Consider the following 24,987-nt stretch of genomic DNA (forward strand, 5'->3'; position numbering starts at 1 on the left):
GGATAACCAAATGCATTAAAACATATCAAAGGCCTTCCCACAGAATCTAGGAACAGTATCTCTCTGGACTTCGAATGTTCCTTGCTCCCCTGTTGGCTGTGTGGTTTAAGTGTTTTGTTTGGTGAAAGATCTCTTGCTGAGGATTTACCCACACAGTAGTCAAGGTGATTCTCACTATCACCAAGAAATGTGCCCGGTTCCATTTAATCAAAATGCGCTTCAAAACTATCCACTGCATAGCAACAGACCCTTTATCCCTGTAATAAGGAGGGATTAGATTTAAAAGATCCCTTAAATCTAGATTGTCTTGTCACTGACTTTTTTTCTATTCTGTACTTAAAAAAAAAAACCCAAGCCTTCACATATCATTTATTCCTGTGTTCCCTTTAAATAAAAAGATGTCAGCAACCTCTGACCTGAATCTCCTTGGCTTTAATATAAGTAGATTGTCTTATTCCCACTGGGAAAGGGAGTTTAAATCTAGCCCACACAATATAAGGGTCATCACCCCATATATTTGGTCAGGACAATCTATGTGCTCCCAGTACCTGTTTCTAGCAGTAACAGCCTGCTCCTGGCCACATTTTGGTCCTGCAGACCTTCTGGCACCTTGCAAGTGTCACAAGACCAACTGCAGAGTGGTGAAAGGGGTCTCCCCAGAGCTTGGAAGGGAGGGGTGCTGTGAGATTCCTGTTGCCAGCACTCATGCAGGCTACAGCCTCCTCCTCGCTTGGGTCCAAAGAGCAGCGAAGAAGAAGAGTCAGCAAGCAGCTGGGTGCAGGAACCGCTGTGACAGCACATGTCAGCTCCTGTATGTCTTTTTTTCCACTGTGTTCCCAAGTCCCAGCCTGGCATGTCTGTTTGCTCCTACTAGCATCACCATGTGAGTGCACTAAGCCTGGTCATGCACAAAGGAAGGGCTTGTAGGATAAGCACCACAGCAGTTGTGCTGGAAGTATGCAGGAATGGTGCTAAATGAGCTTGATGTCATCCAGATGTGAGGTAGATTCATCCATCCAGTGAGCTATTTTCGCTGTTTGGAAATAACGGTCAGTCTGAAGGCAATATTTGGCCAATAAAATGCATCATTGGGGTAGTCCGTGGTTCTGTGATGATAAAGCAGACATGGGAGTCTCTGCTGTATAAATCATAAAAAGGCTGAGAATGGTTCATCACCTCAGATTACAGGCCAGATGAAACCATTTACCAAGGTAGTCCACCACGCCAAATTATATCAACAAACACACTGTAGCCCCAGGCTGAGATAGATGATGCCCTGAACCAAAACCCAGTTAAAGTTCTTTGCAAAAAGTGGCAGTTTTGAGACCCCCAATGGTAATTCTTGTGAATTTTTCCTGGGGACAGAACGTGCTGACCTCACTTTTTTTTTCCCTGCATTACACAGGGGATATGTGTTGTCCATAACTTTAAAGGTACTCATGGAGCTCCTTCTAAACCGAAGCCTGAAGACCCACGAGGAATGCCGCTCATGGCTTTTCCAAGAGTGGAAAGTCCTTTGGAGACATTGAGTGCACAGGTACTGTAAATCCTCTCACCCAGACCATCACCAAGCACATCTTCTGTTATGGCAGAGTAAAAACTGGTTGTATACATAAGTAAGTACACAGGGAGCTGGGTTTATTCCTAACATTAAGCCCATTGAACAGAGTGAATTTGCATCAGGGGAGAGTTTCTTTTAAGGCATTTATCCCTTAAACTACCAAATACTGGAGACCTTCTGCCCCTGTGCACATGCAAAGCCAAAGCATTAGGATTTCGCATGCCTCTGCATGTCGTTTGTGGTAACAAACTTTTGCTCAGACGAGTAGAAAATGGACATAAAAGTAAAGATAATCCTGTCTAATTACACTTCAGAATGCTTTTGGGATGTCTTAAGGTTTTACTCTAACATTCGTAATCCTAAGGATGAACTATCCTGTCCAGAAAAACATTATCGAGATTAGGTTTTTATCCTTATTACTGTTCAGTATCTTCTATAAGAAGATGAAATCATATACTGTTTTCTATCTCTAATTCATCAGGAGAGACGTTAATAGCATTCTTTCAAGTTCACAGAAAAATAGGCTAGCAGGAGCATCATCATTGATGGTATTTCTGTTAAACTACTAACTTCAAATGGCTTGTGTTGGCGTAACTGAATCATACCACGTCCTTTCAGAACAGACAAGCAAATGCCACCTGCCAAGAATTTCTGCGAACAAGGAGGAACTGTAGTTTATAGTTATCTGAAATGCCCTGGTGTAATTTATTTGTTCTTTAAATTGTACTTCCTGTATTAGATGGCCTGTCATTCCTCTGTACATTGTATGTGGCAAGATCAATAGTGACTTTTGTTAAATCCTTTGACAAATAAACTGAAAGTAGGAATTAAAAAAATTGAAAAGACACTGTTTCGAATTCCTGGAAATATTTTGCTTAATTGAAAAGTCAATTTTGATTAGGCAAAGATTTTCTGGAAGACTTTCAACTAAATCTGCAGAACTGTGTGCATTAACTGTTCTCTTGGTGGACCTGCAGTCCAGAAACTAAGTGCTACTTATATATCCACATTGCATTGTGTGTGACAAAAGGGCTGAACAGGTGAAAATATTCATAGATCATGAGAGAGATTTTGTCTAGCCAGCTATTTATAGCTTCTGTGAAGTGCAGGTAGGGACTAGGCCTTAACTGTTGATGTTCACTGCAATAAATAAATTTGCTCTGATTCAGGGTATCAGTCTCTAAACGACCATACATCTACCATGCAGGAGTAGATTTGGAAAAAAGTGATCCTACTCTGAAGCTATTATAAACAAGTCCTTGGGAGTGGCTGCTCATTACTGTTTCTTTGGATATAGGAGGTGCATCGTCCTTCTCTGTGCAGATTTCTGCATCCATTCCCACTCTTGTTTTGCCTTGCACCCCCACAAACCCTGCAAATGCAGCATGATCTAAGGACAACTCAGTACTGCCACTGCAGTCCTGGATATTGGCTTCCAAGAAGGTTGAATCAACACTGTTTCCACCTCAAGAGGACTTCTGTGTTGCTATATATCTCTGGCTACATGTATTTTGGCATAATGACCCCACCTCGTATGGTTTTAAGCTCAATATGTTCCCTAGTATCAAACTGTGTAGGATCGACATGCACACATCACGTGAAGCCAAACCATGGTCTTTCAGACTCTTGATGACTGAGGACAGACCCAATGTATTAGTTCTGTGACTGTATGAAGTGCTTGAGCCTGTACTGACATGTCCTTCTGGACAGGATCCAGTCCAGTTTGAAAGTCTCTACTGAAAAAGTGGCACCTTGTTTTTCAAGCCTGTTAGTGAGTGTTCATAGCCCAGAAGCAGGGCTTGAGTTCAGCGTTTCCCACCATGAGCTCAGGATAGAAGGCAGCCACATTTGCAGTGATCTCTTCATTTAAAGCCCTACATTAGTGGGGCAACAGATCTTATTAGTGAAGGTTTTTCTCATTCATTTTACACACTAGGATATGTAAACACCAAAATGTGTACAAATGTTCATGTGTTTGCCTTTTCCTCTTTGCAGAATCACTCTGCCTCTATGACTGAAGTAACCTGAGATGGAAGATTGGCAACAGAAGCTATTTTTTATTACCTTCCAGTACAACACTCCAAGACACACAGTTACTAAATGTCTAACTGTGATGACCAGTATTATGTTATGTCTAGTTAGAGGCTAATGTTTTGTACTTTTTTTGTATGAGGAAGTGATGTAGCTTGCCCTGATTTTTTGTCAGCTTTAATATTATTATGCCAGAATTTAAAAGCAAAATGGAAAAAGAACAAAAAAAACCTTTTCTTGTTTAAAGTGTGCACTGAGGAACTACATCTATGGAATTGTTGATGTTGTTATGTGATATTTGTACACAATTTTTTTTTGTTTCATTTTTGAATTTATAGATCTTGGGAAAAAAAAAATCACTTTTACCTTTTCTTACCATAAGAAGTGCTTCTAGCAGTGGGTCAGATTCTGATCTGAGTAAGCTCAGCATAGATCTGAAGTAATTGCATATATTTAACTCAGATTAAAATAATGGTGATCAGGAATCTAACCCGAATGATCCTATCAACAAGTAATAAACATCCATCCTTGATTCAGTGAGCTACTTAAGCATTCCTTAGCATTATGGACTTCAGATAAGCCATCCAGTTTCCAGACTGCTTGGCAGACTTGAAGTATGTCCTTAAGCATCTTACTGAATCAAAGCTTGACTGTTCTGGTGTGGGTGATTGTGCTAGTTATTGAACAATAACTAAAACAACATAGTCTGCAATATAGACAGACTGGACATGGGAATTTATTGTAGTAGCTGATAGCATGTGAGCTGACTATATCATCTCCCTAGATCTCCATTCCTCCCTGAGGCCCAGCTAAAGCTCCCAGTGAAACCTGGCTTCAGGAATTGACTATGGGGATATACAGCCACCACTGTGGAGCTGAGGCTGTGCTTTAAGTGTTTCATAATTTCATCATAGATTTGTGGGGTAACTAGTGACACTGGTGCAAAGGAAAAGTGACACCACTTCTCCAGTGGAGTGGCATTACTTGGCATTCAGATTGGCATAACCAAGAAGCCACTGTTGCCCTGACCGTGTAGTTTTCACTGAGGGGCTTTGGCAAGTAAAAAAAAAAAACCAAAACCCGAACAAAAAACTGACACAGTCTGTGGTAGCAGTCTGCATTTTTGTAAATTCTGCCATACAGAATTTATATCAAAACTGCTATTTTACAATTTAACAACTTTGTTTAAGGAAAAAAAAGACAATGAAGTGTGGGTGGGGGGTGGGGGAGAAGAACAAAAAAGAGTTCACTTACAGTGTCTAGGACTGGGGCAAAGGCTTCATTACATGACTTTTCACTGTTTCTAGGATTTTCCTGCATCTCATTCTTCTAGCATGGTGATAACTTCTGTGTGTCTCCTTTAAAGAATGGAGCCTCTGTCTGTACTTTTACTGGAATGTTTACCTCACATTTCCATGTTGGTTTTTCTTGGCTTTTTTTGTATATTTTTTCCAAAACAGATGCAAAAAAAATTATCAAAAAACCAAAACGTGTAGCCTGGTCTCTGTCATTTGCCTGTGACACAAAGAAAATTTGGGATGTCTGTTTGTGTCTGGTCACACGGTGTTTCTTCCAGGTTGGTATTTTATTCTGACTCTGCTGATACCTGCTTCAGTTTTAGGAATCTAAGGATCAGACTTGGGCCATGCAGGCTTTCTGTGACCATGAGGAACCATCGATAGTGTTCTGGGCCCCTCATTACAACTTTGATCCAAATTCCACAGGGAAAATTTCAGCTGAAAAAACTTGGCTGTGGAACCAGTCCTTGTTCTGCTGTGTTAGAAGAATAATCACATGTTAGGAAAGCTTATCAGCAATGAATACTCCATTCAAGACGTCCTGTCAGCACTATCTAAGTCCACTCATACTGCAAAGGGTTAGCAGGGGGTTGAATTCTAAGAGAAAAACTTTATGTTCAGTAGCCTAGTTTTTGCAGCTGTGGACCCCGGGGTTGTGTTCTTCCCAAGTATGCTGTTACCACAGCACGAATCTTGTGTTCTTGGTCAGTAGCTTCCACAGAATAGGTAGTGGTGTTGTGCCCCTCTGCTTATCCTCTAGCATGATAGCAGAGGCAGTCTTTCTGAAGGTGGAAGATGTGGTTTTGAGTTTCTTCCCCATCCTCCAGGTTGAAGAAGGATTTGAATCTCCATTTTCCACTTCCTGAAGGTCTGCTTTATCCTTCCAGTTATAATGCAGCTATATCCACTTTGAAATAAGCCAGTGAGCCCTGCTCTCTTCTTGGACATGGTACACAGGGATGCCTACACCCAGGAGAGGTCTGCAAGTAGATGCAGATCCACAGGGGAGTGCATGCTTCTTTGCAAGTGCCTAAGTTCTAGATGACTGGATAGATGAAACCAGACCTATCACACACGTTCACTGCATTTCCCCTTGGCTAGCTCTATGTATTTGCTACCATGTTAGATTTATAGAACGCTCAGCCTTTTCCAGTTGACAGAAACCGCTTTGCACAGGAAGTCTAAACCTAACAGCACATTTGCTCTTCCCAGGTACCTTTCCATTCAGAAGCAATGTGTGTCCACCTCCTGGAATCTGTGACCCAGTGAAAAGTCAGCCTTTAGGTAGCCTTTGGATTTTTTTTTTTTTTAGTTCCTGTTCTGAGGCACATCCTTCTCTTATGTGCTGTGTACAGCAAGCTTAGGCAGCTAATGGTGGCTTCTGTAGTCCAGCCTCTCGACCAACTGTGTAAAATAAATACGTTGCAGTGGCTAGCTTTTCATCATGGAGTTGGATCATCTTTTAAGACATGGCCCTTGGGCTGTGTGCAGTTTCATGCACTTCAGCTATGAATCTGGCCTAGGTGACATGACTGGAAGAAGCGTCTGATCCCCCTGCGAGGGGGGTCACGGAGCCGGATGGCTGTGGCTTCTCTCTGCCCTGCAGCTAACTCGTGTCTGACAGGGAAGCAGGTACCCCTGCAGAGCTGTTGTTCTTGCTTCTGTCGGTGTGCGGATTGTGCCTCTTGGCTGTGCAAAGACTCTGGAATACAATTTACACTTTCTTTTGATCTTTTCTACTGGTTCTGCCTAAAATTAAGATCAGCCCTCCTGCAAATGCATGGGCGGGGCTTTTATTTATTTACTTACTTATACTTGGATTCAATTATAATGGCATTCAATAGAAATTAGGTACTTTTGAAAGCCCAAGGATAAAAAAGTGTTTAAGCACTCAGAAGTCTTAACCCTTCCATGGCACAGGTGTTCTATGCAAGACTTCAATCTCACTTCAGACTTCTGCTTTGTCAGCTTGTTACAACCAGTTAAAAGTTTTGCCTCTCAAACACCCATGTCTGATCTTCTTCCCTTGTACTTTAGCCCCTGCAGCTTCTTGCACAGGTGTGCTGGTGGTAGCATGAGATTTGCACCTCAGAGGGACTTAAGTATCTGAGATTAGGGAAGTGGCAATTTGACTCAACTCAGACACAGCAAAACACAAGACAAGGCTGTTGTCATGCTCCTTTCTTGCCAATCCTCCTAGATTGCAGTCTTCCATTTTTCACTCTCTCTTCTGATCTCATTACATGAGCTATGGAAGTTACGTACTGGGAGAGACAGAAGGCGGGGGATGAGCAGAAAGTGCAAGGACCACTGAAAGTGTTTTTTTAGATAGTGAGTACTGAGTAAGAGGAAACAAGGAGGCATATGTGTCTCTCCTTTGATTGAAAGCAGACATAATTTCATGAAAAAAATACTTCCAATTAATTGCTCCCAAACAGCCTCTGAAGCAGACAAAATGACACAGATTTAACTATTTCTCACACTGTGTTTTTCCATAAGCTACAGGAAAGGGATTTGCAAACAGCCAGCCTTCCACAGTGACCAGGTGAAACATCCCCAGTTCCCTCATGTTCATCCTGCAATGGAACATGCAGTAGTACTTAGGCTATTCTGTAATTCCCCAGGACTTAAAAGGAGAAAATAACATGTTTCTTAAATTTCTTCAGAGCTATGAGAAGAAAGCAGTACTTGAGAAGTTTGCCTAATAAAGAAACTGAGCACTGTAACACACAAAAGCAGCAGTTCCTAAGCATGCTTCAGGTATTTGTATGCTAAAAGAAATGAGGGGAGCTATATTTCAGGAGAGCAAGTGGTATAACTGGGGTATTTCTGGATCATTCCCAGAAATACTACTCTGCTGGTTTTGCCTGGGATAAAGTTCATTTTCTTCATAGTAGCTAGCATGGGGCTATGTCTTGGATTTGTGCTGAAAACTGTTGGTAACACAGGGATGTTTTCGCTACTGCTGAGTACTGCTTACACAGTCAAGGCCTTTCCCGCTCCTCACCCCACCCCACCAGTGAGCAGGCTGGGGGGGCAGAAGAAGCTGGGAGGGGACATAGCCGGGACAGCTGACCCCAACTGACCAAAGGGATATTCCGTACCATATGACATGATGCTCAGCATATAAAGCTGGGGGAAGAAGAAGCAAGGGGGAGCATGTTCAGAGTGATGGCATTTGTCTTCCCAAGTAACTTTTATGCGTGATGGAGCCCTGCTTTCCTGGAGATGGCTGAACGCCTGCCTGCCTATGGGAAGCAGTGAATGAATTCCTTGTTTTGCTTTGCTTGCGTGCACAGCTTTTGCTTTACCTGTTAAACTGTCTTTATCTCAACCTACAAGTTTTCTCACTTTTACCCTTCTGACTCTCTCCCCCAGCCCAGCGAGCGGGGAGTGAGTGGTTGTGTGGGCTTAGCTGCTGGCTGGGGTTAAACCATGACAATCACACATCAGAATCAAACCTCACTGTAAACCTGTTTTATAGAAAACATTCACAAAGTACCATGCATTTCTCAGACTGTTGCATTTATTTTGCATTTATTTATTTTCTTGTCTTCCTGACCTCAGTTTGCCTCCTCTGATTAAAAGCAAACCTGTATCATCAGTTACACAGGAAGAAAAACATATAGCTATTACATGTTTTTCCACAGCTGTAGAAAAACTAAGATAGAGCTAACATATATTAGAAAAAACTAATAGCTATTAGAAGGAGCAACAGAACTTATAAAAATGGGGTCCTTCAACAGACCTGGAAGAATTCTACAAGCTGCCTTGATGGCAGCTGTTTTTATAGGGCTGCTGGAGAGTTCACCATTACCAAGTTAAGAGGTTTCAGAGTTTCATTTGGCACTACCTTCATGTAGCAATTTTGAGTAGAACTTTATTTTAGGATGGCACCTGTGATGGCTTTTAAAAACCTTACTGCTGACAGGGTCTTCTTTTCAATCTCAGAGAAAAGAAGAAAAAAAAAAAGATGCTGGCTTACTTCCCCCCTCCTTCCCCAAGAGTTAGCTGGCCCAGCTGGCTGAACAGGGCTCCTGACAGAGCCAAACTGCACTTGCAAAAGCCCATTACACAGTTCAGAACCAAAGACAAGACGTTTACAAGGTGCAGGGAAGAAACAGGGAAGGTGGTCCCCCCTTTTGATCTGCACTGGACCCTGTAACTTTTGGGCATCACAGTAAAAGCCAGGAAGCATACATTAGTACCATTACCGACCACACTGTGTCACTGTTTCACAGGGAGAACTTCTGCTCTTTGCTCCATGTAAAATAAAACAGAAACAATGAAACCTGAGGACAAATAAATGAACTTTTATTTGCAATATTTATATATTCGGTTGCTACCACAGTGAAAGGGCCCTGCTACTGCGCTGCAGTCCTGCTTTAGCAGCACAAGCAAAGCAAAGCAATGCTTTGTGGTACGACTCACTGCTCCCAGGTAATCTTCAGGTTTGGGGGTAGCTCTGCAGCGCACAGTTCATCAAACTTGGACACATCCTTCACAGGAGTGCTATAGAAATTCAAGACATCCTCAGCACTGCACATCAGGTGAAGCTGTGAATTGGGGACAGCATGACCAAGTTCTGCTGCCAGCTGAGCCAGGAGGCGATACTTTAACCTGTTTTCTTTGAGGGGTGTCTGCTGCCAATTGTCAGGAAGCGAGGGTCCAAAAATCTCCCTGACATGAGACTCAAGGCAGCTCTGTATATCCTCTGGAGGAAGATAGTTTCTGCTGCGTAGTGGGGGACAGATGAGGCTGGGTTCACTTTTCTCTTGATGAAGTATTTTGTCCGCTTCTATTTCTTTTTCCTCCTTCCTGTTGACATAAGAAAGAAATATTTTCAGTCACTGGGCTACTGAAGACTGAGTCAGAGCACATTTCTATTCATGGTCATTTAAGATTGAACTCAATCTAGCCTGTAGAGAGTTTATACACCCCAGGGACACAGCAGATCCATTATGCGTGCAAGAACAAAAGTGCACAGGCTAGACCTTTGGTTTTCCCCCAAATGCTGCTCACCACATAGGTTGTCTCTACATAGCGATCACCTGCCTAGCTTATTTTACTAGTCTGAGTGTAAAAAGAATTTTAAACAGGTTAATAATTTCTTTTTCCAGTTACAGCTCCATTTTCTAATCTGCTGTGAAAAAAAGGGTAACAGAAAATAACCGCTACTGTGGAAAAAATTAGTGCCCACAAGTAAAAAAAATACGATCACTAGTTTTAACTAGAAAATCGAAGCCTACCCCAAGTTATCTGACGTGCCCATATGCCACAATCTAGTTAACACCACAAGAACGGTTTCACCTAAAAAGTTATACAGAAACAACTGTCTTTCACTCCCACTGTAGTACCACCCTGAAACATCTCTTCTTCCACACCTAGCAACTTCCCTTACCAAAGCAGGTAAGAGCATTAAAAAACATTAAGCCTGCACCGCCACACGCGCCTGCCAGCAGTGCACCCTCGGCAGGGACGCGACGAGGGCGTTCGTCGCAGGCCCGGAGGCCTACGACCGGACGCGCTCCCGACTGCTCCCAGGCCCAGCACGGGGAGAGGGGTCGAAAAATCCCCAAAACACAGGACGGCAGCCAGGACCCCCCTCCCCCGCCGTTACCTCAGGCCGCCCCAAAACGCCCTGCGCGCCGGAGTGCCGAGGCCCAGCCGCCGGCCCGCCAGCCGCAGCGCAGCAACCGCCGCCATGTTCCGGGGACGCCAAGCCGCTTCCCGGCAGCCGGCGAGGGAGTGACGTATTTCCGTCCCTCCCCGCACTGCCTCACGGGAACTGTAGTCCCGCCGCGCGCCGGCCGGTAACGGTCGACCCCGAATCGCCCCTTCCCAGTCCGGGGGGCATCGCCTCACCTGCCCCACGCAACCCGGTGAGGCTTGGCAACAGAGGGTGTGGAAGCAAAACAGCGTAAGGTAGGGACGTACGTCGTCACCGGCTGCGACTTCAGCGATCGCTGTGTGTATTTGCCGGTGAGAGACCGCGGGCAGCTGTCTCTGGGCGTTTTCGTCCCGTCTGTGGGGTGTGACGGCTGCTGGTGCTGTCAGCCAGGCCGTTTTCACAGCGAGTTTGTTCTCTAGGCCACGTTTCTGATCCGGGCACACAATTATGTGAGAATATAACTTTGCCTATTTTTTTAAAAGGTTGTTCATTTTTAAGCGTGAGAAACAATGCTGCATCTGCACACAGCCTTGCTTTGATTCATGGTAGTACATTCACCAGACGTCTACCTGCTCTGGTCACGAGCGCCTCGGTCAAAGAGAAACATAAGGAGCCTGGGCACAGCTGCCAGCTGCATAAGGCACAGCACATGTGACAGACGTCTGGCAAAGGAGCAGGAATTATGCAGCAAAGCTACAGCTTTAGTTTTATGAAGTGTGAGAGGGTTTCTTTTGACAGTTTGGGGCAACATTTTTTCCACTCTCAAAAGAAGTGATCTACGTAGATCAGTAGATCTGCTTCTCATCAGGAACAGAGGTTTATTTGAAGTCAGGTGCATGGAGACCTACATGACCACAACCGAACCAGAAAGGAGGTGATGTTCCTGAGTCCGGTATCAGCCTCTCTGGAGTGTTTTTTGGCAAGTCCCTTGCTAGTCATTCATGATTGAGGTCAGGACAGAGTAAAGGCATGCATTAATTATGCAAGGATTGGACACATATGAAGGACTTCGGCTATTTATTGCCCGTGTGAAAGAATGGTTACTCATGAAAAGAACACAAGGAGGTTGAAGGGCAGTGATTTTCCCTATTTTCCCTTTCCTTCCGGCAGGAGCAGCCTGCAGAGCTGGGTGGCTCCAGCTGCGCAGGCTTGGTCCCAGGTGGCCCTGAAGGGGGGTGGGGGGTTGGGGCGGGTGTCTTCTGGGTTGCGTGGTCTTTGCTGGTTGGAAGGCTGCTCCAAGGTATCGCTAGTTGATTGGTGTAGTGTGTTGCCAGGCTAATGTTCTTGTATAACCTTACGTCTGCTATTTCTGCCATTTTTGCCTTTCTTTCATAACAACTGTCTAATTGTGCTTTAGCTAACAAAGCTTACATCTCTAACAGGTACATAGTGACATACCAAAAAAGATCAAACTGTGGGCCAACATGCCTCCTTGCATGGTTTATGGTAATTACTGTGGAAAATGCCACCATAAAAGTGCTTTGGAAAAATAGTCTTTGCACAGCACTACCTCAGCCTGTGCAACACTAACTCAGCGTGTAGCAGCCTTATCACACCAACCATGATTCTCCAGAGACATGAGAAGCTTCTGAAGGTTATGTTATTTATCCAAGTCCAGCGCACTGCTCACCACATGTCTCTCAAGTTTTCTTGGTGTCTGTCAGACTTCAGTCAGCACGATTAATGTCCCCAGCTCTACCACTATTGGATTATTTGCCTGTGATCTCCTCAGGGTTTCCCAAGCTCACCAGCAGTAACGCTTTGTGACTTTATCTTTGCATAGGCTACTGAAAACCACAGGTGTGAAAGAGACTGTAAAGTTTATACAGAATAAAGAATTGTGAGATAGAGATTACTTTTCCATTACCATTTTATTCCCATGATTGAAGACACAGTCAGGTTTTGTAATTCAGGATTTTGGCTGCAAAATCTGGTAATGGGCAAGGGTATGTATCTGAATTGCTAGGGAACTACTTAATCTGCCTACTATTCTGAGAACTAAGTTTAAAACAGAGGGAGAGTGGGTTCGCAGTTCATTGGCAGCTATTGTTTGTTGTATGGAAAGAATTCCCCTTCTGTGGAATGGGCAGATGAAACAAGAATATCCCCTTGGTAAATTGTGGGAGTGAAGGGTGGAGAGGAAGCTAATCCGTTTTATCTCCAGTTTCATTCAGGGTAAGGGAAATTAGGTTTCTTTGGTTTTCTTTCATTTCTGAACATCTTCCACCTTGTGAAGAGGGACAGGATGAAGGAAGGTTCCTGCACTATCAGTAGGTGTAGCTGGCAGTGAAAAGTGACTGCACGGCAGCTGTGTCAGTCTTCCCAGACACAACGTACTGTCCTCTGCAAGCCAAACTATTAATCTGAAAAACAAGAAGGAAGGGGAAACCAGTTAGCTTGGAGTAAGACAGACAGATGTAGAAAGACAGCAGGAGTAACCAAGCAAGGCAGAAATCACAGAGTAACATCCCTGGTGAACGTGAAGCACCAGGAGGGGTGGGAACAAGAGAAGCCTTAGGAAGGTGACAGCATGTCTCCCTTCATGATGAGCAGCTCCTCTCTGCACTGGGGAGAGCCTTGTACCTGTGCCCGCTTGCGGAAGGCCTCCTGTGCAGCCTTCTTGTTCTCGCTTTTGCCAACCCATGCTGCCAGGGCAGAGGCTTGCAGGGCTCTCCCGTATGAAAAGGTCAGTTTCCAAGGCTTTGGCAGAGGGGACTGATTCATGGTGTTCAGGTTGACAGAAGCCTCCTCTTCACTCTGACCTCCCGACAGGAAGCAGATTCCTGCAAGAAAGAGGTTTTGAGGCTTAGAAACAGAGTGCTCCAGCCACCACAATCCCTGACCTTTATGTGCCAGAGGAGCAACTGCATCAGATGTAGGAGCAAGGCCAGCTAGAGTGACAGTGTGAGTGGATACATAGGAATGACTCGGGAATCACCAGGAACGGCAGCAGGAACGGTGCGCAGAAGAGTAGTGATAGTTGCTACAGCTACATCCTGAGAGCTGTATTTCTTGGGGCAGGAATGCCCAGCCGTCACCATGTTGGGTTTCAGCAGTGTCCCTTCCAGGTACACATGGTGGTCATTCAAGGCCTTGTAGACAGCAGCCAGAACCTGAAAACAGAAGGATTGAATACAGAGCTCTGCTCAAATCTTCACCGCAACCTGCTATGGAAAGACAGCTTTTTTCTTGGGAGTGTGAGAAGATCAAACTGAACTTTGCTTTCTCATGAAATTTACCACAGGGGTTGCAGCCCTAGAGACACAACTACTTTTGAGATGACCAGAATACCACTCTTCCTATTTACTGGATTTGTCCCTACAAACTGAAGTATTGAAAGAGGGGTAAGTGTTTTTGCTCCCAATCCGTCTTTTTAAGATTGAGAATGCTTATATTGGCAGTTTGAGTGGAAATCCAAAAGCGTGGATTCTACTCTCGTGTTTGCTATTAACTCATTATTTGACAGTGAGCAACTCATTTTTGTGATGCAGTTATGAAGTACCTTTTTGATCAAAACTCTCTGAGATCTGTGAACACAAACTCTGCATAAGATTAGCCACTGATTTGTGAAGGGGAGGAGAGGGGCAGGAGTCTCTTACCTTTTCTGTGACATACTGACAGCGCTGGAGATCATGGTCTCCATCAGGCAAGATTTCTGGCTCCACAATGGGCACCAAGCCATGCTAAGAAAAGAAAAACAGGGAGGGTTTTGGGAGTGTGGAAGAAAAACTGTCCTTTCTGTCTACCCTGACTTTGTTGGTATTCCTTCTTGCTGCGCTGCCCTTCTTCCTCATCTTTCCCAAAACCCTCACAGAGATCCACCTTTCAAGTTACCTGGAGTGTTATCACAGGAAACAGTGAGAAGGCAAAACAGCATCTTGGGAAAAGGTTGCTGGAGGGTAGATACCTGCTGGCAGATGCTGGCATAGCGTGCCAATGTGTTGGCATTCTCTTGGATGGCAAGTTGAGAAGGTGTTGTGCTGGTGATCTTCAGCACTGCACGCCACTTGCCAAAGTCAGCACCGTCTTTCTTGTACTGGGCACAGCGCTCAGCCAGTCCATCTAGCCCTGCAGATGAAAGAACAGTGCTTCACTGAGAGCAGTTCTTCAGGACATAGCTCTGAAAAGTACCATGACACCAGCCAAGACTGTGACTCGGGTGAGTCACCCCATGGCTTTTGCTGCACCAGTCATAGCTTAGGCTCCTTAGACCTCTCCTTACCTTGGATGGTGGTTTCTCCATTTGTTCCTGCTAGCGGTGCTGTGCCTTTATCCAGCTGTGGAGACCAGAAAAACAGGAAGGGTTACAGAGAGATGATCAGTTTCATCCTTATCTTCTTACCCATGGCTAGTCTGTCTTTGCAGGCCAACTCTGAGTAAAGTATGGGGCTGAACACGCTAAGGGTGCAAAGGAGGGAGATGTTGGAGCAAAGGGGAAGAAAAGGAGTGAATTGGGTAAGAGGAAGGGGCAATGTGTAGATGGCTGCAGGGAATGGTTTGAGAGCTCTGTCAGATGCGGAAAGGACTGGAATTAAGTTACTGTATAGAGGGATTTAATTGCAGTGAATGGTGAGTAGATGGGATTTGGTGGATGAAAAGTTCCTGCATCAATGCAAATGTGCCTCTGGTTAGTTGTACAAAACCAATGCAGAGAATGGTGGCAGAGATCCTCTAGTGATTTTAAAACCAAACACAAAAAAGAAAAAAAAAAGTGTTTGGCAGGAGAGAGTGCTGCCCCATATATAATTTTCACTGGAAACGGGGTTTGGAGTATGCTGCCAGCCAGACTTGTACAGATACTCACCTTTATTCCCACCACAATGCCTTTTTCTTTGATGAGAGCTGGAAATGGCTTTCCACTGCTGTCTTTCTGATAAAGAGTCTCATGAAAGAGGATCACTCCCCCAATGTTCTGGTTGATGGAAGTGTCTGAAGAGAAGAGGATCTCTCGAAAAGCCCGACGATTCTCCTCTGTGTTCTCCACATTGATCCTCTGCAGCCTGTTCCCCATGGTACCTAGCAAGGTGGACAAAGGTCAGACAGAGAGGTATTAGGCTTGGCTAGCCTCCTGGTCCCAGTAGGTAGTAATTAACTGGGGCTTCAGCTCAGGGCTTTCCTTCTCAACCCACAGTTTGTCAACTTTTGTTGCTATAGATGCAACCCTGCCTGGCTGAGTTGTTCCTGCTCAGTCAACAGTTTTTAAGTGTTTTTAATTGACTCTGCTGATTTCAAAGATGAAGCAAACTTAAGAGAAGCAGTCTTGGGTACTGCTAATTGATCGCTATCCAGAACTCACCCACTGATTCATCTGCAGCTAAGATCCCCTTTCCTGAAGCCACAATCCGCTGAGCAATGTCTGAAAGAGCTTTCTTCTGCTCTGGAGACAGTGCTGGGAATTGATGAGTCATGTTGACTTACCTGTGGAAGAGAATTACTGTTACAAGCTGGGGGAGACTGTATACACAAACTGTGAACCAGAGACACCACTTTCTATATTTCTATAGGAGGGCTCTCGGTGCTTGTCTGGTCCATGTTATCATAGGCAAACGCCCAGAAATCCATTCAAGCTCTTCTTGCTTTGGTGTGTCTGGCAAAACTAGAAGAGAGAAATGCAGGAGGTACATCCTAACACATCCTTCCAGAACCAAAGTGGGAAAAACTCTGCATTTTACATGGATTTGCCTAGAGATGAAAGAAAGGTCAGTCTGTCATAAAAGTGTGCACCAACCTACAAGTATGCTAACTGCAGACTCTGCAAACTTCTTTGCTGAAGCACTTAAGACTTTAGTACCAATCAGAAGAATGCCAATTATCACAGGGTTCACCTTTACATGTTTCCTAACAATGTTCCTCTCCAGTTCCCTAGCCTCTGTTGGCAGTACTTGCTACTTTGTCTCGTTGCCTTTACATCCCCACCTCCTGCCTTGCCGTGTAATTCTATCCGCCCCACGGCTGCCTTTCAGAATCCTAGCACATTGCTTATGCTGTGTAAGAACCTGGGGGTTCAGAAGGCATCACCACCCATTTCTATCTTTTCACCTGTGGCAGAGGCTTACCAGCTGCAGATGCCCAGCACCTGAAATCCCGGTTCTATCTTGTTATGACAAAATGCTTGATCTTATTAAGATTGTATGGCATTAAGTTACAGATTCTCAGATCGTCTGAATAGTCCAAGTTACTTCCCTATGTATATAAGCCTGTAAGCCTCAGACATACTCTCTTCCCTCTATCATCTGCTGTAGCTAAAGCAACACCCATGTTTTTATCAGCAGATGGTAAATCCATGACATGAATAATTAAAAACAACACAAAAGATTTCAAATAACAAGTTTTCCTCCAGAGGTGCAGGCCTCTGGGCAGAGTCTGCATTTTCTGTTCCCAAACTGAGCCTTAGAGGGGAGTGAGAACATACCATTTCCCATTTCACCATGTGCCAGAGATGGCCGGCAAATATGTCTCTCCATATAAGCACATATACAGGCAAATCCTCCACCTTCTTTCCCTGCACAATATTATATTGCCAGGGAATCCTTTTCTTGCCCTCCCTGCTGAAGGCCATAATGGGGAGAAAGGATCAGGGGTCTGGCTACTACTCGTGACAGGGTAACAGAGTTCTGTGCACCATGCCAAATGGTGGCAAAATTTTCTAGCAACAATGCCAACACAGTACTGTGACAACTAAAAATTCCTGTCTCTGATTTATAGTTGAAGGTACTTTGGTATTGGTAATGTTACTGTGCAAGATTCAAATGGCATTGTCTACCAGTACAGATCAATCAGATGCAGCATCCAGATGTCTGCTTTACCTTTTTGTGAGTTGTCTGAGACTAGAATTTGTCCTATGCAACTTATCAACAATGAGTCATTCTAGGTTTAGAGGGAATTTGAAGGCGTGCGTGATGAAGACTGCGTCAAATGAGGGAGGGTTCCCTCCTTTTCCAAGCGCTGAAATGCCTTGCTGTAGTCCTGTGAAAGCAGGCTTTGCTGAACTCTGCTCTCTGTATGCCAGGCTGTGGCCAGAGCTCTGGGAAGCATCCTTCTACAGCGGTGACAACTCCATCACTCCCAGCTGTTATCCTGGTTGGCTCACCTAAAAAAACTTGAAGAGCTATGGTTTATGCTGCATAGCTACTTAAGTTCACCTGTAACACTCCTTGTCCCTCACCTGCTTTCTGTTTTCAGAAATAGGAAGCTGACTTCTTGTTATGATTACTGTAATAATAGTTTGTATTGTAAGCACTTCAGTCAAAACCATAGCATTGTTAAATAAATTGCTATGCAAAATGATGAGGAATCACTCCAGTAGTTCACAGTCTCTGTGGAGAAGACTGGAAAATTGTGATCTGGCAAGAATATGATCTTGTCCAAGGTCAAAGCTAATGAACTGCTAAATCAGTAAGGGGATTTCAGAGCTGCAGTTTGGAGGTATGCTACAGCATGAGTAGGTGTATCCAGATAATCTTTAATCCAGCTGGCAAAATGACAAGATCACCAGTCACTCAAGTTATGTTATTGTGGGTATACTTGCTCTCCAGCAATGCAATAAGCAGTGAGACTAATGTCTGTTGTATCTTGCTTGTTTCCAGTGTTTGCGTAAAGATAACAAGGAGACAGTTATCACTCAAAACCAGCCTGCAAAGCAAATTACCAAAATAAGGAAATATGAGTTTTCAGTGGATAATGCTGGTCCAAGTGAGTACTCTGAGAGACTGAAACAATACAGTGCAGTTCCACAATTATGAATTGGAAGACAGCAGATTAGTTCCAGTTTCCATGCAAGTATCTCACTGAGTGTGAAGGAGTAGGTGGAGATTTGCCAAAAGGCTCCCCAAAATGATCTGTAAGGCCATGGTGAGTGATTCCCAGCTACCCTGCTGAGCTACAAGGATGAATAAATGCACAGTGTTTCTAACTGAAATGATGAAGAAATGAGTACAAACGAGCAGTTGTAAAGCTAATGATAGCTCTAGGGTCCAGAATGTTCAAGGACCCTCGATTCGGGACTTTATTTTTCTGTGATTCTTTCATAAGGAGCATAATCCCTGAGGATCTTCCCTGTTGGATTCAGAAAGGGTGTCTCTGCTGTAAGGTACTGCTCTGAGTATTTAAAGGGGAGTGGAGGAGTCTTACACTTCAGTAACACTTCATACAGCCGCCTGGTAAAGAATAAGCTCCCACCACATCCACAGAAACTTTAATGTCCCCCCTTAAAGAGCTGGATATGTCATCTTACACGTCCTGAGGAAAAACAGTTGCATCCAGGCTGCCAAAGCTGCACAGCTCATTTCATTCTTCCAAGAACGAAGCCTATTTGCCTTATTATTCTGCTTTATTTGTTTCATTTGACAACTTTTCCAGGCAGGAAAAAGCTCGAAGGAACTGTATTCTCAGTAACAGTATCTGCGTTGTCCCACCACTAAAGTTTTTCAAGAAGTTTTATTTTTATTTACTCATTTTAGGCTGTGGGCTAGTATCATAGTGTCACAAGCTCACGTGATTTCACATTGATTTGACATTGTATGAATACGATGTATTCTTTTTGTGGTAACTGTTTACATAACATTTTTAAAAAGTGGAAGAAAAAAACAAAAGAATAAAACTGCACAGAATGCACAAACTTGATGGCTACCTTGAGTGTTTGTCAGGCTTCAGCAGCTCCTTAGGCAAACAAAGTTCTTTTTTCAGCCCCCAGCCTGTGACCAGCAGGAGGTGGGGGTGGGAGGAAAGGGGACAGCACAGGTGTAAAAGTAAATATTGTATTGCTGAAGTCTCAAGTTTTTCTCAGCTACCACAATGGAGGACTGCAGGGGAAATATCTTCATGGATATCAGCACAAGCACTGCATCCTGTTAATATTAATAGTGAGAACCAAAGGGCAGAGGCAAGACGAACAGCAGAAGGAACAAACTGTTACATTCCACTTCAGGTCATCTTAGAAACATTAATACTTCATTGGCGTCTTTTCTTTCCAACCACCTCAAGTGACTGGCTTTTTCTAATCTTACAGAAAATCTCACCTGAGTCCTGGTTCGCAGACAGGAAAAGATTGGATTAGAATCTTGTTTTTCTGTTGGGTCTCTTCATTGCCTTCTTTTATAAAATTAGTTCCAAAAGTGCAGGACCAAACTCTCAAAGTATAGTTTGTATCCCCTGCATGTAGCTTTTCCTGTTCAGTTACTAGTAAACACAGCCCTTCAACATCATCTCTGACAGTTAGCAATACAAACCACATGTGCATGTCATTGCACTATGCACACAAGAGGTTCTGCTTCCAAAGAGCAGGTTTGAAGAACCAGAAGTTGCATATATAAATAGATAAATACAGTTGATAGGGAGAATGAAAAGTATTCAAAAATTTAGCCCATCACATGTAGGCACAGTGTTAACCTGACTGGATTTACTCCTCATTTACACTTGTACGCTTAGGAGAGACAGACACGTAATGAGTTATGCATCTTATATTCTCATTACAGTGGATAAATCTATTTATTGGCCTCACTTCTTTATGGACTTCCATTAAAAAACTATTTCTATGTAAGTCTGGTTACTTGGACATTGGGCAAACTGATAGGTATGAACGGCTGGGCAAGCCTGCCCCCGTCCTGCTGACGGAGCATGTTCTTATCTAGCCTGCAGGTGACACGAAGCTGGCAGGACTAGCTGATATGCTTGATTGCTGGGCAGCCATCCAGAGGAGCCTGGATGGGGGGCGAGAAGAGACCAACAAGAGCACCATGAAGTTCAGCCAGGACAAATGCCCAGCCATTGCCTGGGGGGCAGAGCCCTGGCAGTCATCACACCAGGGCGAGTGGGATGGGGAGACAGCTCTTTGGAGAAGGCCCAGGGCCCTGTCAGGCAGCAAGCTGAATGGGGGCCAGCAACGAGGGCCAGCAGCATCCTGTGTGAGCAGGGGTCTGGCCCAGAGAGCCAGGGGAGGACAGGGATTACTCTCCTCTGCTCAGCACTCTTTAGATCACATCTGGGTACTGCATCCAGTGTTGGGCCCCTGCAGTACAGGAAAGACACTGACAAACTGGAGTGAGTTCAGCAGATGCCACCGAGAAGGTCCTGACCGGGACATCAGCAAGGCTGAAGCACTTTCTCTGTGAGGAGAGGGCTGCAGTGCTGGGTCTAGTTCAGCCTCCAGCAGAGACGGCTTTGGGGGCACCTCTCAGCAAACCCCAATACCTACAGAGTGGTGATCGAGGAGGCAGAGCCAGGCTCTTCACAGCGTCATGTGATGGGAGAGTGAGAGACAACAGGCGTAAGCTGAAACTAGAGAGATTCAGACTGGATCTGAAGAATTTTTTTTTCACTGTTGAGACAGCCAAGCAGTAGAGCAGGTTGACAGAGAGACTATGGTGTCTCCATCCTTGGAGGTTGTCAAGACCCACCTGAATAAAGCCGTGAGCAGCCTGGTCTGACCTTGAGCAGGAGGTTGGACTACAGACCTCCTAATGTCCCTTTCAGTCTGAACTACCCTGTGGCTCTGTGTGAGTACTTGCTTTAGGGAGTTGAAGTGGAAGCAGTGCCTTCTGTATGTATGAAGAGGCTCTGAGGGAAGAACATGATGTTCTCCCTTTATCTTTGCAGTGGGAGTGAAGGTCTCAGTATAGCAAAATACTTCATTTCTCAGTTCTAAAAAGTGAGTCAAGGGTTTGTCATGGGACAAAAAGTTATTCAGACTTCTGTCACCTAGAAAAAACAGCAGATGTTTTTGATTGACATACTAATTTCACCATCTTGATAGGTCCTTTGGGGCACATATGCTGGTAAATTGCCTGGTTGGTTTTTGCTCTCTCTCACGAGGGTGAGAACACGGGTTTTTTCCATCTTCATGCTCTGTCTAGGCAATGTGCTGCAACATCCTATCTCAAGTGGATGGGAGTATGCAAGGCCTGCAGTTCCCTGTCCTGATTCCCACATTAGCCTCAGAGCTATACTCAAGCCCTGAGCAAATGCACCCCCATTTCATCTCTCTAGCAAGTATGAAGGGAGGTTATGTACGCTGGGACCTGGCCTCTGAAGTTGGTGCAGAGCACTCCTGGAGCACTCATGGTGGCTAGAGATGGCTGAGGTGGCAAGAAACTGGTTTCCTGGAAAAGTGTGGTCATTAAGGTGAGGCTGCTTCTCTCTCAGGGCTGGGTTTCTTCTCAGAGAAGGTAAAAAAATGCTGCCAGACTTGCACAAGAATTCAAATCTTGTAATGCCAGCAGGGGAGGCTGGGGGAAGCGGTGGTGAAGGTTTCAGGTGGGCTAAATAGTTTTGGGTGCCAGGCACATGGGATAGTTGAGAAAGTGATGGAGGATCACAGACTCAATGAGGATTTGAGTTTGTTGAGCAATTTCCTGAAGCTGGCTGTTCACAACTTGAAAGGTTACAGCCTAATTCAAGAGCAGTTTCTAGTTTCCTGCACTGCAGACTACCTTACATTCCCCTGCCAAAAAATCTTATCCACGCTACTGCACTAATACTTCAGAAGAAGCTGCCTAACAAACAAGCATAATGACACTTCTGTCACCACTGGTGTTTGTCAGGACCAGCTGCATTTTCCAGTCATTCTCTCTTCTCCTTGCAGAACATAAATTTTTATACTCCACAAGCACAACACATGCAAAGCAAAGCAGTAGAAAGCAACGCAGATATGTTATTGCTCTAGTCCCCTTAGACTAAGGATTCACTTACTCCAGGAGTTCTGAGCGACTAAGCTAAGTTAGAAAGCCAGTGTTAACAGCGCATGGGTCACATTGGAAGATCACTGCAGAATGGCTGAGTGCATATTTCTTGCAAGCTGTTCCTGGAACAAAAAAATAAAAACAAAACAAAAAACAACGCCCCAAGCCCACTTCAGATAAACACATTGTGTCTCAGCTGCTGATACACATACCACCTTTCAGTTTAGAATTGAAATTATTATACTTACTTGTTTGTGGACAGTGCCTCTGCTGCTACAAGCTTCTGGTGAGGTGGTTGCAGGCAAAGAGACCCGGTCCTTCTAATCACTAACTTTTATAAAATTCTTGACAGGTTCCCACCCCCCGCCCCGTCCACTCCTTCATTCTCCCTCCTCCACCGGCTGGCTGGGGAGGTGTCATTGCTGGAGGTCGGTCATTGGCTGTCAGACCACAACCACACACAACCAATGGGACCTAGTCTTGCTTCTGGTGGTCCTCCCCTTTCCCCTCCCCTCTACATATGAGGCCATTCAGGATGCAGTGAAACTGAGGTGTTTCCAGTTCTTTCAAATGATTCCTCCTCTCTAAAACAGACTGAAAAGAACTACAAGAGGAACCATGGAAAATGTTTACAGGGATCTTGGGCATAACTTTCCATTTAGGGTTAGATCTTCTGGAAGCTCATACTTAGGAAAGTACACAGCACAGGAAGGAAGAGTAGAAAACAAAATCCAGAAACAATGCAACAGATCCTTAATTGACATGAGTCATTATCATTTCAGGGGCTTACCTAAGTGTTACACTGATTTTCCTCACTTGAAAATTTAGCGCAGAAACATATTTTCCAATTCATATATGGAAAGACAAAATTCAATGCTACACTTACCAGGGTTAATGAAACTGCAAGTTCTGATTTCCTTTAATGCAGTGTATGTGTGAGAATGGTGGTTATCAGCAGAAATATGCCCACACTGAGGTGCACAAGTGCAAGCCAGTTTTTCCACCAAAATCCCATTGAAACACTTACCCATCTTACAATGACATACAAACTTCTCAGTTGCTTAGCAAAATTTTTCTGTGAAAAATGCTTGCTCCTTAAATAGTATATCATCATTCAAGTTTATATGAAATCACACTACAGCTATTCACCAAATCCAGGTAGACTGACTTGATTGCCACCCCCACCCCCCCATACTGCAGGTCAGCACTGTTGGAGGGACATACAGCATAGGGACTGTTAGGTAAACACCATACCCTCAGCAACAACACGCTCTGCTCTGCGACCTTGGACATTAGCATGACTTTAGCACAAAGACCCAGTGTTTGCCTGAAGAATGACGTCGTTTCTCCATTTGTTTGGCTCATATAGTGACACCTTTAGCCTTTACATGGACAGGGTGAGACACATGATTTTTCCTCTCACTGAGCAGCACTAATCTTCCTTAGGGCACTTCCTCCCTGAGCCTGTCTCTTCTAGAGCTGCATGCCAAGGTCAGTGCCTGTAGGAAATCTTAACAGCTTACATGCTGCCAGCAGCAGCACTCCATTACAGTCAGCAGAGAAACGTCTGAAAAAGCTGAGGATACAGTCCAATTGAAGGCCTTGTGCTTGTGTTGTTTTGTTTTCTTCAGTGTTCTCCTTCCTGATCCACAAATTTTTACTGAAGAATGCTGTGGCACATAACATCGACATAAAGCCTTCCCATCTTTACAGTGTTTGCTTTACATTCCATTTCTCCCATCCTAGCAGAAAGATGAACCCCATGGCATATTAAAGTTTCTCCACCACAAACAGAAGCATCTAGTATGGATTAAAAATATTGTTAATGAAATCTAAGACCCTCTTGACACCAAGAAGATGTCATACTGATGGTCTTCTTCAGGGCTACAGAGAAAATCAAGAGTTTGAGTCCTGTCATTCCTGGTTTGGTTAGAAGCTGTCACAGGTAGGAAAGTACTTAGAAGTGTTTCTTTCCCAGTGTCACTGTGATATGGTCTGACAGGCTATTAGAAGAAAGCTGGGGGGAGTCTTCTTGAAAAAAATAGTGTCTGACATTTAGCAACCACTTTAGACAATCCCCTGCAGTCCACCTTGTGTTCTTAACTGTTTCGGAAGTATATATATGTATTTCCATGTGGGTAATGGCTAGTATGTGCCTTTCTGGTCCTTCTGAGCCTATATCCAGCACTTCAAGCACTAGGATTACAGGTCCTAGGAGAGATTCTGAGGACTGAGGAGGAAAAAAAGTGAATGGATGAGATGGTTAACTTTTTCACTTAGTTTAGGAATGGGAGCCTTTTCAGGCAAGAATATGGAATGAGCAACCATGCTAGATAATGTCACTGTAAGGTTCAGTACTATTAACTTGCAGACGCATGACGCCAACCATGCTGTGCAGAAATTAATTGTAGAGTGATATTAAAACAAGACTGGAAAAGAGTACACACTTTCATTATCACAGCTATGTAATTATAGTTTGGAGATACTTACACCTCTGAAAATTAAGTTATTGTGGTATTGTGCATTCTTAAATGATAAGAGGGATAAGCTTGCATCGTGAGGGGAACACAGTGTACTTGCATTTAACCAAGCAATTAACTTGCCCCAGAAAGATCACTGCCTGCACTAATTATTCTATGGCAAAATTGGTGTATTATCCAAGTTGTAAACCTGTCTCACTGAGTTAGTGTTTGAACTCATAGTATTGCCAACTCTCTCAGCTTTCCAGTGACCCAACTAATTTTGGAACGG

The 24,987-nt window shown here is 44.2% G+C and overlaps 3 protein-coding genes and 1 long non-coding RNA gene across 5 annotated transcripts in view; 2 read left to right on the forward strand and 2 right to left on the reverse strand.

Moving 5' to 3' along the window:
- Nucleotides 1–3,589, forward strand: part of PLPPR1 (phospholipid phosphatase related 1) — a 78,943-nt gene extending 75,354 nt beyond the window's left edge. Inside the window, exons 6-7 of the mRNA XM_075726758.1 lie at nucleotides 1,406–1,537; nucleotides 3,557–3,589. Of these exons, the coding sequence (XP_075582873.1) occupies nucleotides 1,406–1,537; nucleotides 3,557–3,589 (165 nt within the window). The remainder of the gene's footprint in view (nucleotides 1–1,405; nucleotides 1,538–3,556) is intronic.
- Nucleotides 3,590–9,187: 5,598 nt separating this feature from the next.
- On the reverse strand, nucleotides 9,188–10,596 carry MRPL50 (mitochondrial ribosomal protein L50). 2 transcript variants are annotated; one of them, XM_075726848.1, is made up of 2 exons: nucleotides 10,511–10,596; nucleotides 9,188–9,708 (listed from the first exon to the last, which is right to left on the reverse strand). In XM_075726848.1, exons 1-2 carry the CDS (start codon nucleotides 10,594–10,596, stop codon nucleotides 9,318–9,320), a joined length of 477 nt encoding a protein of 158 aa, XP_075582963.1. In that variant the 3' UTR covers nucleotides 9,188–9,317. The 2 variants fall into 2 exon arrangements, with proteins under 2 accessions (XP_075582963.1, XP_075582964.1); XM_075726849.1 differs by lacking the exon at nucleotides 10,511–10,596 and adding an exon at nucleotides 10,140–10,231.
- A 114-nt stretch (nucleotides 10,597–10,710) lies between these two features.
- On the forward strand, nucleotides 10,711–18,830 carry LOC142596608 (uncharacterized). Its single transcript, XR_012831852.1, has 3 exons — nucleotides 10,711–10,815; nucleotides 13,806–13,905; nucleotides 18,148–18,830. It is a non-coding gene; the product is annotated as an uncharacterized LOC142596608 (long non-coding RNA).
- Nucleotides 12,464–22,520, reverse strand: ALDOB (aldolase, fructose-bisphosphate B). Its single transcript, XM_009478602.2, has 9 exons — nucleotides 22,485–22,520; nucleotides 15,858–15,979; nucleotides 15,366–15,577; nucleotides 14,784–14,838; nucleotides 14,469–14,629; nucleotides 14,161–14,244; nucleotides 13,500–13,674; nucleotides 13,145–13,344; nucleotides 12,464–12,924 (listed from the first exon to the last, which is right to left on the reverse strand). Exons 2-9 carry the CDS (start codon nucleotides 15,967–15,969, stop codon nucleotides 12,829–12,831), a joined length of 1,095 nt encoding a protein of 364 aa, XP_009476877.2. The 5' UTR covers nucleotides 15,970–15,979; nucleotides 22,485–22,520; the 3' UTR covers nucleotides 12,464–12,828.
- Nucleotides 22,521–24,987: the final 2,467 nt, after the last annotated feature.

This window comes from Pelecanus crispus, chromosome Z, assembly GCF_030463565.1.
Source record: "Pelecanus crispus isolate bPelCri1 chromosome Z, bPelCri1.pri, whole genome shotgun sequence".
NCBI classification, from domain to species: domain Eukaryota; kingdom Metazoa; phylum Chordata; class Aves; order Pelecaniformes; family Pelecanidae; genus Pelecanus; species Pelecanus crispus.